We start from the raw sequence: 14,723 nt of genomic DNA, 5'->3' as shown, positions 1-14,723 counted from the left end.
TATCTGACGGGAACGAGATGACTGCGCGCCAGTTCAGAGCCTTGCACTTAGATATTTTACTGCGCTAGAACTACCATTGAGCGTCGCTCTTATCATCCTGCTTCACTAACACACACGCTGACCAGACGGCGCCCTAAAGCTGATTAGAGGAAGCACATAGAAATGCAAGGCAGGAAATTCTTCCAGCTTATCAACCAGGACTCGGGCAAGTCTTAACTATCAAGCTTGTTGCTATTAGCATTAATATTCCACACTGTTCACAACTGGAAGATGTGACTATTCACGCAATTGTAGAAATAACAGTTTGTATAAGGCGGGCAGGTTTAAATAACGTGGTATCCTGTCGCGTAGCAAACATTAAATGATCTTTAATGTTTGCTACGCGACAGACGGTAGCCCAGCGCTGGGATGGGAAGGGAAGGGAAGGCAGGCGGCGGGCAGGCGAGTGAGTGAGCGGTCGCCCGTCTGCGTGGCGCCGGCGGCTGGCTGGCGAGGCGGGTCAGCACACATTACATGTTCACACGCTTCCGTCGGGGGTTTTCATTTTACGAAGGTAGCGATTTTACGAATGCAATCCGTGGAACCGTGAGCATACGTAAAATCGGGGTTCTAGTGTATGTAGTTTTCGCTTCATGACTTATCACATTAAAATATAAGAGACTTGTATTGTGTAATGTCGGTGTTATTTTGCGGTTTTTCTTAAAAATCGCGTTTTTCGCATTTTCCATATAAATTCGCGGAAAATTTCGCGATTTCGCGATTCACCATATAATCGTGGCCCTAGCCATACGTTATAAATATAGGTACTATATAAATTGTGTTTACCCACTTCAACGTTAAAAAAAAAATACCCTCTAATTTATTAGCCACGAAAACTATGTTGGATCAAATGTGGCAATGTTATTATGATAAATTAAAATCTAATACACTACGCAAACAACTGTTCTCCATGTAATGTATTACCTTTCCAACCTACTATCTAGAACACGTTAAGTCTACTTAATAGACCTATATGAAATAGCAAGATTAATGACAAGTGTTAACATAGTTTGAAAATAGGGTACGACTTCATGAGCTAGGTCTTAAACAACCCACTTATACAACCTCAAAGTAAAACTTAATTACTGAAAATAATTTTATATGCTTGCATGTTCAATAGATTCTCATACATCTATATAGTAATCAATTATTGCTACTACATAGGCTTCACTTTCAAGAATAATAGTAAAAATAACATTTAGCCTATATAAAAATAACATCCATTTGTTTTAACATTATGTACACTCGTATATTGGTCATAACATGTTAAAAAGTTACAGTACTTACAATTTATCTTTACACTGGTGATTATTAGGTACTTCTTCGTTTTACATAATTTACATCTCTTATCTCCATACTTCTGGTGTAGCTAGGGTCAACAAGTTCACGTACCATGCAGTCATTATAAAACTGTACTAGTTTATTCTCCATTTTATCTTTCCAGAAAGTGTCGTCTCTTTGAATTTGTATAACCTTGATGGAATGTTCTTTATAGGTCCAGATTGCCAGTAGACAAAATTCTCGGTTTGTTATATTTAGTTGCACCTGGATTTGATAATAATATTCATGATTTTTATTCAGGCCAGTAATTTTACTTTTGTCGCTGTTACATGCAAGATAACGAAGTTTACCATCCAACACTGCTTTTGTCAATTTCAATGCCTGCCGCAGATTAAGGACATTTTATTTCAACCAGACCATGTTCCCCGACGCAGCCATCTGGAGTTGCTACAAGATATGGTAAATGCTTGTCTATGAAGAGACCACAAGGTTGTATGATAATATTCTCTTGTTTTTCGAGTTGCTTAATAGCAACTGATTCATTACTTCTGCCGTATGCAATTGCTGGGATATTGAGAATATCGGGTGAGTATATAATACTTTTGACCAAATTTTTGCAGCTTGTGCTAACTCGCCGACGACATATTCTGCCAAATTTGGAAGCTGTGAGCATTTTGCGCCTATGTTCCAGCCATTCGCCGCTGCCGGCCTGAAGAAGTGTCCCTCTCTCTATTTCTTTGCACTCCTCATCTGTTTTTTCTAATGACTTAAACAGATTTTCTTTTTGTAAAAGAAACTCTTCAGTAGTCATATTAGGTTTTTCGCAGTTTGGGCCATAGTCAGTATCTCCTAGACTGGAATGTTTTTGATGTATGCTTTTTCTTGAAATAAGAGCTCGCTTGGCGCGCTTTCGTTTTGCTGCTGCTTTGTCTTTTTTTTGACCGAGAAATTTCTAGTTTCTTCATAAATTTGTTTGGACTGAAGCAATTACACAATGTCTTATGGAGTACAGAGTGAGGTTTCCTGGTGTTGTGTGAAACAACTGCGGCAGAGCATCGTGCTTGGTAAGATCTCTTTAGAGCATAGTTCATACGTTTGCCACCGACGAATTTTGCAAAAATTGAGTAGAACTGTTGTACAACATTGCTTTTAACGTCGTGTATTAAGCTTCGTGTATTCTGGGCCAAATATCGAACAGCTTTCATTATGAGATCGTATAACCCATAACTTGTAAGTTCCGGCACAAGATTTCTTTCTTCATCCTTAGGACCGGAACAAAAATACTGCAGGTCCGAACATTTTTTTGTCTCCGAATACATGGCCGAGTCCATTCAAAATATCATCATGAAGAGATGCTATTTTTGTGGCAATGAGTACTTCTTTCTTTCTATGTTTGACAGCCTCTGTTACAACCCTTCGCAATTTCAATATTTTTTGAGATAGCAGTTTCCTTAGAGCTGGAGACGCTATTCGGCTTTGTTCTGAAAGATTTCTATGTTTAGTACAGTAGTTATGTAAAAGATGATTTCGGCACTCAATCTTTTCAACTGTTGTATCCTTGTATGGCCGTGCTTCCAAGATTTTCTTATAACAACTACTGTCACCATCAGCAATAATTTTGCTACGTATATTTTACATTGTAAACTGCTTAACTGTGTTGAAAACCTTCAACAATAATATTAGCCTCCATGCTGCTAGAGCTTCCAGTCCAATTTTTATAACAAGTATGCACAGGAATTTCGTTTTGATTCGAAACTCGAGCACAAACGAAACAAAAATTGTTTCTTACGGACATAAACAAAACTTTTCTTGTATAGAATTCTACTATTGCTGCCACGTCGGAAAGAGCATTATATTGAGTTCGGTAGGATCGTTTTGACCAACAGCCATCAGCAACAACAGTCAAAAGAGGAATACCATTTTCATCAACATCTTATCTTTTTACAGCTAGTTCAGATTCTTCCTTCACTGCATCCTTCATGTTATCCATAGCAGCTTTCTCCCACCCATCACAAACTTTGTTATGTATTTTTTAATATGTTTTCGAAGACATACACGGAATACCTATACTAGCACATATTTCTTCTAAATGCGAAAATCCTCCTTCCACACCCATTATTCCAGCAACAGCTCTGAAATTTACATCCATATGTGTTGATGCAATTATTGGATCATGGGTAGGCTTTGAAAATTTTCCATTGCACTTATTGCACTCAAAAACAAAACTGACTGAAGACCATGATGTATTTCATTAATGAACTGTATATTGTTAAGTGAGCATCCGAAAGCAGGATTGTGTGTCCAAGTTCTGTCATCTTTCTTAGAATATACCTACTGTATGTCTACAATACGATCTCCTTCAAGTGTCTGTTCACGTGGAGGCTCAAAACTGTGACTTGTTTCCGTTAGGTCTTCTTTGGAGCTGGAAGTCTTGCTATCATGTTCTTCTGCGGCATAATACGGTAACTCGAACTGCCACATCGCTCATAATCTTCAGTGCCAATGCAAGGCCACTGCAAATAGAAAATACAAAAACTAAAACATTTGTAAATAATTTCACTTAAATTGAAAACTTTATAATCGTTTCTACTAATAAGTTTGTTTGGATAGTAGTTTAGCGAAAAATAAAATACAAATGTATTTTCATTTTTTTCTAAGTAATTAAACATAATGTATTGCACAAAACAAACCAATCAGGCTGATACATGACATTTTAAATTCAGTATAAATGTCTGTTCTTTTTAACAGGTCACTATAAGCTATAAAATTTATCTATTGCATGAATAACTACGGTATTTATACATTTTTAAAGACAGTAGCCTCATAATGTTTAATAAACAAAGAGTTATATTTATGGGACTTTGTTCAAGTTTTATGATATAACAGTATATCATCATTTTAAAAATTTGAAACCAATAATTGCAATTTATTTAATATGAATGCCTTTAGTAGTTATATCCAAAACAAGTAAGCATTATTTTTCCGTAGTTTTAGAACAAAAAAATTGTTTTAATTTAAATTTATTAATTGTTTTTAATTGTTGGTGTACTTAGGGCATGTGTCTCAAGGTTTGTGAACTTAAAAACTAGTAATTAACACAATGTTATGTTATTGAAACAAGTTAAATTTGTTAAATGTATTTTATGTCTTTTTGTGAAGAAAATGTTCGTAAAAGTTGCTTGGAAATATCAATTCTTTTTGCCAAACCTGACAATTTTAGGGCGCTTAATGTGGCTTTTGCTTAATGGCATTTAGGATCGTATATTTAAATCGGTTCAGTAGTTTTGGCGTGAAAGCACGACAGACAGACATACAGACTTTCGCATTTATAATAATATTAATAATTAATATAAGTAAGGATTTACTTTGGAAATGAAACTGTGTTAGTTTTATTCAAACATATTCTTTGAGAATTAGGTATAAAAAAATCTAAGTTTATTTAAGATAACTAAAAGGGTAATTTTTAAGTAGTACTACTTTAAATTTATACAATACTACTTTTCAAATTATTTTAGCTGTTTTGTAAACTGTGATGTAAAATAATCACATTATATTGCTATTATTATAATATGACAGTATTTTGAATTTTGATTAACTGAATCAAAAAATACTTCTCTCTGTGTGTGTGTGTTCAGCAAATACAAGAAAATATTATTTATAATTTCATTTAAATAAATCAATATTTTGATCAAAGATTGTTTCAATTTTTGTTCTAAGTAAACCTTTATGTAGGGCAAAGAACTTTTAATTTTTTTTTCCAAAAATTTTACAAAGCATATAGAAATATACATCGTTAATTGTAAAAAAATATATTTTTTGAAATATAAAAACCATTCATTACATACTTTTATTTCTTGTGTTACGAATTTATATATTTTGAGCAATTGTTTTTCTAATTCATGTACGTATCATGAAAGTCTAGGAATGTGTTTTTTTTTTTTTACATTTGAAATTTATGGTTAAACTGTATGTCAAAAGGAACCCAAAAATGGAAAAAACAGATTGATATAACCAACACAAAGAAAACAAGCCAAAATCAGCCTATATCAGAGGTTAAATGCAAATACCGCAGAGAGAATTCTGTGGAGGGAATAGTCAGAAAAACATCACAGCGCAAACGAACATAGTGGGCTGGCAACGGCTTGTCCTTTATTGAGATTTTTTTATGGCACACAGGGCAACCAGCAATGATGTGTACCCTAAAAAACATTTTGAATAAATCTTTTCCATTGCAAGAACCATTCAAATAACGTGTTGATGTTTTTTTAGAACGTAATTAATACTCTACCGAATCAAGAAATGTTTTTTAACGTCACTATTTGAAAAAAAAAAAAAAAAAAACAACTGTATCAGCACTAGACTTTAAAAAGCTATTCACTTTTATATTGTTTCACTATGCAACATACCTCATGTTCGCGAACAATAAGAGAACTGGTCATTAGGCAGTTGAGTTGTAATGAAGATTCGGCCACGCAATGGTTATTCTCAGGCCCAGAGGAATAGGTTGGATCATCTGGTGGCATCTTTTTGAGAACTGTGTATGTCCAGTAAATAAAGCTGGATGAAATCATGTGAGTAATGTTCCATAAATTTTCACCTAAAATTTAAAGCCAACTGCTTCAGCTTGAAAGAAAATGTCACTTTTCGTCCAACTAAGTATTAAAAACTAATACTTAACCCAATTTCAGCTGACTGTACTGAAAAAAAAGAGTACTACGCTAGTTTGGCAGTTAACTGTAAAAGTTGGCGCATTTAATAATGGTTATAACATGGTATTTCTTGGACACTGTTTTTTTTAGTAAAGAAACACAGTTTTTTACGTTTTCTTACTTACTTAAAATTATTCTAGTGTACCCAAGTCTTTCCTCAAAGCCCAAACTTTAAAATTCTAGTTTGAGTGAGACTGGGAAGTGTGAGCGAGACAGAAATTATTTTTACAGGTATTAATTTTATATACTTAACGTAACATTTTCTTTTTAGCTGGAGCAGTTATACAACAATTTACGTAAGCATTATTCAGGATTTACAAATAATATTAAAAAAAAAAAAAAACAGATTTGTAATTACGGTAGTGGGAACACCAGCACAGGCTGTAGATTTTGTCTGTTTTTTTTTTTTTTGTTTTTTTTTTAACTTATAATTTTAAGAACACATAACTTAAATGTTTTAATATTTTTCTGATAACTATTATTACCTACTATAACTACATAAATTTTTTTCAAAGATTACTCTTTTTTTTGTCCGTTGTCTTGATCTACGACATGTTGAATTTCGTCTCTGTTTGAAAATTGGGAATCAGTAGACCTATCAATAAATTCTTCTTCCTCAGGCTTTTTTGATGTAACCTGAAATTCTTCTTCGCAAGTTTCTTTATTTCTGCACAATGTTTCTTGAAGCTTCAGTCTTTTCCTGTGAATATATTAAATGAGTCACAAAAGCATTATTTAGTTGTGTGTGGCACATTATAGATAACATTTATTGAATGGATAAATTACATTTAACGATGCAGTTGCCAAGGTAATGCGTTATGGCAAGAATAAGGATCCGGTCATCCACCCAAAAGACAAAGTCCCTTTTTACAGTGTTAATTAACATTGTGAGTATATTTATAAAGAACTTTTGTCTAAAACCAATTTAGAAGCTACATTTCGCACACAACACAGTGGTTCGAAAACTATCATCTTTTTTCTTTGTTAATTTTATTTCAAATGTTTTAAATTTTTTAATCTTTTGTTATATGAAGCATTTGATTTCTTAAGTTCAAACACTTGCTTTTGCCATTTAGTTTTGAAAGACTAAGAATAATTAACTACAAAGATTGCTTCGCAAATAAATACATTAAAATTATGTTTTACATGTTATCTTTGAAACGCACATATAAAAAATCGCTAGCTACTCTTGTGTTGGTCGTTCGACTTAGTGATTATGTGTGTATCGTATGCTGATTGATGGCGTACCGAAATTCGGTGCAAAACATGGAGAAAATTTAGCAGTCTTACAACTTTCTGTGCGCCGTTTGCGTGCTGTTTTTCTGTGCTTGCAGGTTTTTACCAATGTAACAGATGTTATTTGTTTAAAATTCCGTTTGTGTTCGCTGTACGTGTGCTGTTACAAATGTATCCCGGCCTTTAGGAAAACATTTATGACATAAAAAATTGTTATAAGATACTGTACCTTGACACTGACTTCGACATTTATAGACTCATAACAGATGTCCAACTTAGAAAAAATATTGGTTTTACATCTCAGTCAACTTTTAGTGTACCTTTCACTTCTGTATGCACCAAGGAAAGAGCTTTTCTTTTTTCCGAGATGCACACAGGCTTAAATAAAAAATTTTTTAAAAAATACGCGAATATCAGACGTTCCCCGCCACGTGCGGGTTACTGTATCACAAACCAAACACTATCAACTTGAAGTATTGTAACTCGGCCGGTCAGGGAAATAGGCTCCGTCCACTTCTTCCTTCGCACATCCCGCTACCTGTCGCTTCCTCCCCCCAACCATCAGACCACCGACCCTGCCTTCGCTGCCACCCCTCCGCAGGAATGTTCCCCCTCCACCCGGCCCAGGAAGCAGGCCTGCTGCGCGCAACTTGACCACGCACCGAGCCCCGCCAGGGAGGGCCACTCTGCAGGGCCAGAAAAGCGAAAAACAGCGTTTCTTTGCGAGAGAATCCCGCGTGATTTTCAGCGGCGACAGTATGTTTTTAATATACCATTTTATTAAGCAAAAAATACTCTATGTTTTGGTGTAAATATATCCTTACTCGGAGCAATGCTCTGAACGCAGTAATGTAGTGAATTATGGCAAATAAAATTATTTTTTTGTTATATTTTATGAACATTTTTTATATTTTGATTTCATACGGACTTGTGGACGTTCTTCCTTTATACTCCCTTAAAATCTCAGTCTCCCATCTCTCCCCAGTGTTTTTAAAAACATTATTTTCTAGAACAATAATAAAGTATGTTCGCATGGTCGTACAGAAGACTCTTAAGTTGGGACATTATTTTCCAACCATAAAATGGCACAAGAAAAGACAACTATTGTCAAGTTAATTTTCTGTTTGTTTAAATTTGATTGTTTCAGTAAGGTTATTGTTTTTGCGCATGATGTTCGACACGTTAATTTAATGTCTTTAGAAAAAAAAGAGTACTTGGAGGATAAGATAGCTGTTTTTTAAGGGAAAATATTGTAAAAATTTCAAAAAAGTGTATTTTTGAGTATGTAGTAATGTTGGCTAGATTATGCTGCAATGGGCCCTTTTTTTAATTTGACTAGTTTCTTTTTTAAAAAAAACACAATATTCTTAAGGAGAGCCAATTTTCCATTTAAAATTTTAACATAAAATTTTTTTAATTATAAATGATATGTTTTAAAGTCCTATGTGAGACCACTCGTTCTAATGGTGAAATACAGTACACTCCCTATTTAACGCGGTTGTCGGGGGACATAACTTTTACCCGCGTTGTTGCATAACCGCGATGTTTCGATGTGACCAAGGTCAAAAGGCATAAAACACCGCCTGTGTTCTAATAGGTCGGCAAGCACGCACAGTATAGACGGCCCGCCTTTGTGCGGACTTTGCATCCGCAGTTTTCACTAAACACGGGTGAAAAAATAAAAAATAATAAATTTTAAAGATAAATATTAAATGTTGAATTGTTTTTATTTTTCCGCGTGCCGCGCAGTTTGTCGCACGGCCTACGAGCGCGCCACACGCCGCCATACACACGTGCGGCACACAAGCTGCTGCCAGTCTCGTGGTGTCAGCCACAGTATCTGCTTCGTCTAAGTGTCCGTAACAAAGTAAGTGCAGTGTGTGCGGTTACACACGATTCTGTGGTCAAAGTCTTCTAAAAAGAAAGGCCGTAGTGATACTTCAAACCGAATATGAATCGCAAAGTACCGAGTTTGATTGACAAAATAAAAGTTCTAGATTTACTTACAGATAGCTTGTCTTTTGTAGAAGCAGGCCGCAGATACAGGAAAAAAACGATTCTAGCATTCGTACAATAAAAAATAAAGAATCGTCTATCGTGTCAAGTGGTTAAACTTTATTATACATGCTTACAGTAAATTATAAATGGTCACATGTGGGAAACAAAAATTGCGCTAATTTAATTTTAGCGCAATCAGTGACGCCGTATTAAAAACCGTGTTAAACTTTGTCTTTACTTATTTCACCAAACACTGTGTCGAGTTGCTGAGTGTGTGTGGCTCGGATCGGCAAGTGTTATATTCCCCAGCCTCTGTTTAAAGGTCGGGAGACCGCTACACATAAACATTTCCGGGACTTGTTTACTACCTCACGGCAAAAGTGGTACAGTATGGTTCACGTAAATATTGGACCACTGGGAATTCCTGGGCAAAGATTAAAAATACGCTAGCCGATTTACTTTACTATTTAATGTTAAAATATTATACCAAAGTAAAAAGATGAACTTGTATAATACAATGAATTACCCAATAATATTACGTCTGTAGGTTTAAGTTGTAACAAAACATTTATATACAGATGTCCAGTAAAGTACCAATTAAGATTCTGGAGTGGAATTTTAAACACCGGACTACCTGATTTTGCCTTGTACGCAGGAACGCTGCTCAGTCAAGTGACTCATGCTCTGCCTGTGTGCTGAGTGAACACATTCCCTCCCCCACTCCCCCTCTTCAAGTTTCTGCCCGCTCTAATCTATACCTCTCTCCATATTCTCGGCTCGTCTCTCCCTACCCAGCGCTTGCCGACAACCAAGCCTATCCAACATCAATCCCCAGCCGAGTCACGCTGGATGTCGCTGGACGGTGGGCTTTATCAGGTCCCCTGTCCGATGCTTCATTTGTGAGATAAAGCGACGTTAAGAACTAGTGTTTCAGAAAATATCACTGGGCTGGATTGGACCATAATTTGAAAACCCTACAAGATAGAGGAATAATGTACGGAGATATCTTGTTTAGAATTTTACTGCGGACATTTTCTACGCCTAGGCTTTTTTCTGCCCGATGCTTAGTTTGTTAGTTACAACGCAAAATTATCCTAATCGGCTGTCAACCATTTATTCCATTATTATTATTCATTTCTGACTGGGGGACATGGTTTGACCCGCGATATACCCGATTCCGCGATCAATCGAGGCGCGATATACCGGGAGTTTACTGTATTGGTAAGATACTTATGTATCACAACACACTCTTGGAAAACAATTTTAAAACAGGCCAGAAAGTAAAATAAAATTTGCTCTTTTTTTTAATTCCTTTAGAATTACCATCTATAAAAAACTATTAAATTTTTTATCAATATTTTCTCATACAATTCACTGAACTACACAATTTTCCTTGGCTTCAAAGGCCTTTCACATTTACTGAGATTTCCATAATCCAGTGGGAATGGAAATACTTAATTTTAAAATAAATAAATAAGTTATGACTGATAGTTATATTTTACTAGTTCGCTTCACCCAAATATTAAAACTAATGCGAGGAACATTACAGAGTTTTTAAAAAGTTTCTAGGCTTATTGTAGATTGGCTTGATTTATTAAAAAAAAAAAAAAAAAATACTTGGCTCAAAAATTTGGAGACGCTTCCCTCTCTGACAAAAAAAGCTACACGAATGCAGTTGAACATTCTGGAACAATTGCTTTGTGTCGCAGTGGTGTCGAGTCAGGCGCCAAACGCGCAGCCGAATCATTCCCCGTCGGAGCTGCAGAGGGCGTACGGAGCGCTTGGCATCCCGTGCCCGGCCACCAGCGGCGCCCCCAACCTGCACCCGCCCAACAACGCCGTCGCCGGCCGGCGCATGGGCGTCCCGGGCGTCATTGGCCCGCCGGCCACCGCCACCAACGCGGCGGCCGGGGCGGGAGGCAACATCCGCCTCGTGGCTCCCCACTCCCAGCGTGAGTGGTCCTGTCATTGCATCGGGGTGAATCTCCATGTGTATTGACGTGACAACTTCTAATAAATCGATGAACGCCGGCTGCACGCACAAAAAAGTGTCCTGTTACACACGTCCCGTTACGCCGTGTCCCGTTACGCTCATTGCACGCTTGCGCCGCATCTACCTCTCTCTTCCACTCGATTGGAACAACCATTGATTCGACTTTTTTCCGAGGCACATTGAACTTGAAAAAACTCCTATTCGTTTCCCTACTTTTCCCATCATCATCCTATCCTTAACACGATAACACAGATTGGAAGAAGTTAAATAGCAAACATGTATGAAAGTTATGGTTAAAACAATCTCTTCGTTAAAGTAATAAACATATTTGAATTAATGAGTGCAAATAAAAGTAAATTTATCACAAAATTTTTTTATTAATTCTTTTACAGGTGATCAAGGGAAAATTGTGCTGAAATGAAAATATTTAAGTGTGTAAAAGTTATTCATCTGTACTTAGGTGTGCGTGTTGTGTTGGTTTTTATCATCGCGAAATAGAGATGAGGCTGCTCCGTGGCAGTGGCGGTAGAGAGCTGAGACGGTGTGGTGTTGTGTTGTGCAGCTCAAGTGCAAGTGCCCACGTCGCAGCAACAGCAGCAGCAGCAGCAGCAGCAGCAGCAGCAGCAGCAGGCCGCGAGCGCGAGCGTCTCCCTGCCGCTGGGCAGCGACCCCTCCCCGGGCGGCAACCAGCAGGGCGCGGCCGTGCCGGGCTCCGCGGCCGCCCACATACAGCAGACCGTCGCCAACATGACTCTGTTCGGCATCGCCAGCGACTCCCAGGGCGGCCAGGTCAGTGCTGCAACTTCTGTTGGTTCAGGAGTAAGCGTGGTGTGTTCGTTCAAAATATCTCGGCAGTAGTGCGAATCTGCTGGCAAGTGACACGTCTGTTGCGCCGCGCTGGCGTGAATAGGAGGGGGAAATATTAAAAATTAACCAGCCGGAGAGGGAGAAAGCTGGAGAAATTGTGCATACCATATTGACTACTTGCAGATGAGTATTCCCTTTCGTATGGGTTGCATCTTTTGATTTTGGACCAAAAAAAATCTCTTAACATTTTCATTGTAAGAGTCACCTTTGAATATGAGTCAAGCCATAAATTTGTCTCCAGTAGAATACAGGTGATGTCTTTGTGCTCTGTGTCTCGGCTTATTGCCGTGTAAGAATCATGGCTTCCTTCCCCTCTACCTTGTTTATGACCTTCCCCTCATCCTTCCCCCCTCCCCCCCCCCCGGGCCTTTTATTTGTTTTACCTTGATGCCTTCCCCAAAAACCTCAAGAGAGAAAAGTGTGCCATTCTTTGATAATAACAAGCACAGCCCCACACACACTCGCTCGCTCACTCGCACGCATGCACTCACCTTCCTTCTCTCTCCGGCTGGTTTATATTTAGATTCTCCTTCTTGCAGAGCGCCAACACGGCAGAATGCTGCCACGTAACTTATCAGCGCCGGCCGGGTAGCCGCCCAATAGCTTTACAGCGCAGTTCATAATACCATATGCGCACTGCTGAGCTATTTTAATTAAACAATTTATATTTACTCAATATATATTTATTAAAACCTTCACAGACTAGTTATTTAAGCACATAGTCAACCACAACAGTGCAATGTTAATTTTTTTTTTTTTTTTATTCAAATTGGAAAATTATCATATTGATCGCGGTACATTTTATCAAGCAAAGAAATCTGCTACCCATAGGCATGTAAATACTTGATGTGTGAACTTGTGTGTGAGGCCTTGTAGTGTACACAGTTCTCCCTCCCTTTCAGCGTTGTATGTTCCGCGAACTGGCACCCTACCCAATGAATGTTCCTATCATAAGTGTTTATGATGGAACTGTGCTCAAACATTGTGCTTGCATGAGATTTCCCACGCATTTTGCTGATAATTCAGTGACAAAATGCAGTCATCATTAGTGTTTATAAGTGCACCTTTTATATTTATCCAGCCCCGCAAAAGTCTACCGGTATCCAAGTGTGTTACTTTTTACAGATGGAACTGACAAAGATTAGCTTGCCGCCTCTTCTCTGTCCGTAGCAAAGGGATGAGTAAAAAATATATGTTAGACAAAGAGAAAACAAGGTATAAAAATTTTTTAGGTAGTGCAGGAATTTGAGGGGTCGTAAATACTGTTTTCGGAGGGGTCGGGGGAGTAGGCCCTAACACCCTCCGGTAGTAAACATACAAAAAAGCATAAAGTGTAAAATAACAGTGCTCTTTTAATTAGGTACCAATAAGCTGACAAAGTTTCGAACTTATTTGTATTCTTGAAACTGTATTTAAGACAGATGCACGGTGTGGGACCCTTATTCGTGGGCAATCCTTATGGTGAAAATGTTCAATATTTTTTCCCAATATTAAAGGTTCAACCCATACCTGGGGGCAACCCTTCTGCGAGTAAATACGATAACTCAGGGTGTCCACATTTTGACAGATCAGGGAAGTTAAAGTTGGACATGGAAAGGTGGGTAATCTGTTTGAAATCCTGGAAAAGTAATGGAAATTCTCCAGTAATACGTAGTAATTAGATGGGAAAATTTTATGCTCCAGTCTACCATAACCTTGACTAAAGGTTTTTTTTTTTTTAGGTGGTGTTTAATTACGTAGTCAAACACACTATTAAAATGGCATATGCAAGGCTCTTTTTGAATTTTCATTTAGTTTGGTTCAAATTTTAAATTATATTCATAAAGGGTAAATTTTTTTTTTTAAATATGAGTTATCAAAATTTGAAATGTAGGTGAGGTAAAAGCAAGGAACATATCGTGTGCGTACAAGGAAAACCCACTAAGTCCAGTTAGATAAAAAATGAGATATTCATATGACAACGTCCAGTTTAATGTGTTTCATGACAAGGAAAATCATTTAAGTCCTAATACATGTTATTCCTGTGATTATAAATGACTGAATTATTACCAAGTCCCTGGAATGAATATAAAAATCAATTTTTCTCATAATTTCATTATATGGACTTAAAGGGTTTTCCTTGTACGCCCACGATATTTTACAGGCTTGTGTGAACGGTATGTAAGTTAATGATGTGTCGCGGAGGTGACGGTGTGTGAGGGTTTGTGCGTGGCAGCAGGTGACGGCGGGGGTGAACCTGCTTCCCGGGGGCCTGCAGGCGGGCCAGGTGACCGCGACACCGGTGCAGGGCACCAAAGAGTGGCACCAGTCCGTCACGCCAGACCTGCGCAACCACCTCGTGCACAAGCTGTGAGTTCCGTCCTGGCGCCCCCCCCCCCCCCCCCCCCCCCCCCCGACAAGAACTACTTTCGATTGGACATTCACCATTGCACTCTTTGTTATTCAAGAATGCAAATTGAGAAATAAAATTGGAAAAACAAACCCACAGGGAACAAGCCTGAATCGGCTGGTGTCAAACATTTAAACCCCAACGATGAACCTGAACCTAAATGTTTGTATTTTGCCACCAGTTGTAATGTCCTGGGAATGGTTTTTTTTAG

General features: G+C 37.8%; 1 protein-coding gene across 5 annotated transcripts in view; it reads left to right on the top strand.

Annotated features, from left to right (window-relative positions):
- LOC134536227 (CREB-binding protein) overlaps nucleotides 1-14,723 on the top strand; it is an 85,769-nt gene that overhangs the window by 30,698 nt on the left and 40,348 nt on the right. For 4 of the 5 annotated variants that reach the window (XM_063375908.1, XM_063375909.1, XM_063375910.1 and 1 more), the window contains exons 9-11: nucleotides 10,973-11,215; nucleotides 11,819-12,045; nucleotides 14,339-14,472. In XM_063375908.1, the coding sequence (XP_063231978.1) occupies nucleotides 10,973-11,215; nucleotides 11,819-12,045; nucleotides 14,339-14,472 (604 nt within the window). The remainder of the gene's footprint in view (nucleotides 1-10,972; nucleotides 11,216-11,818; nucleotides 12,046-14,338; nucleotides 14,473-14,723) is intronic. The other variant, XM_063375907.1, reaches the window with a different exon arrangement.

This window comes from Bacillus rossius, chromosome 10, assembly GCF_032445375.1.
Source record: "Bacillus rossius redtenbacheri isolate Brsri chromosome 10, Brsri_v3, whole genome shotgun sequence".
NCBI lineage: Eukaryota > Metazoa > Arthropoda > Insecta > Phasmatodea > Bacillidae > Bacillus > Bacillus rossius.
This window is presented reverse-complemented; position numbering and strand designations above follow the sequence as displayed.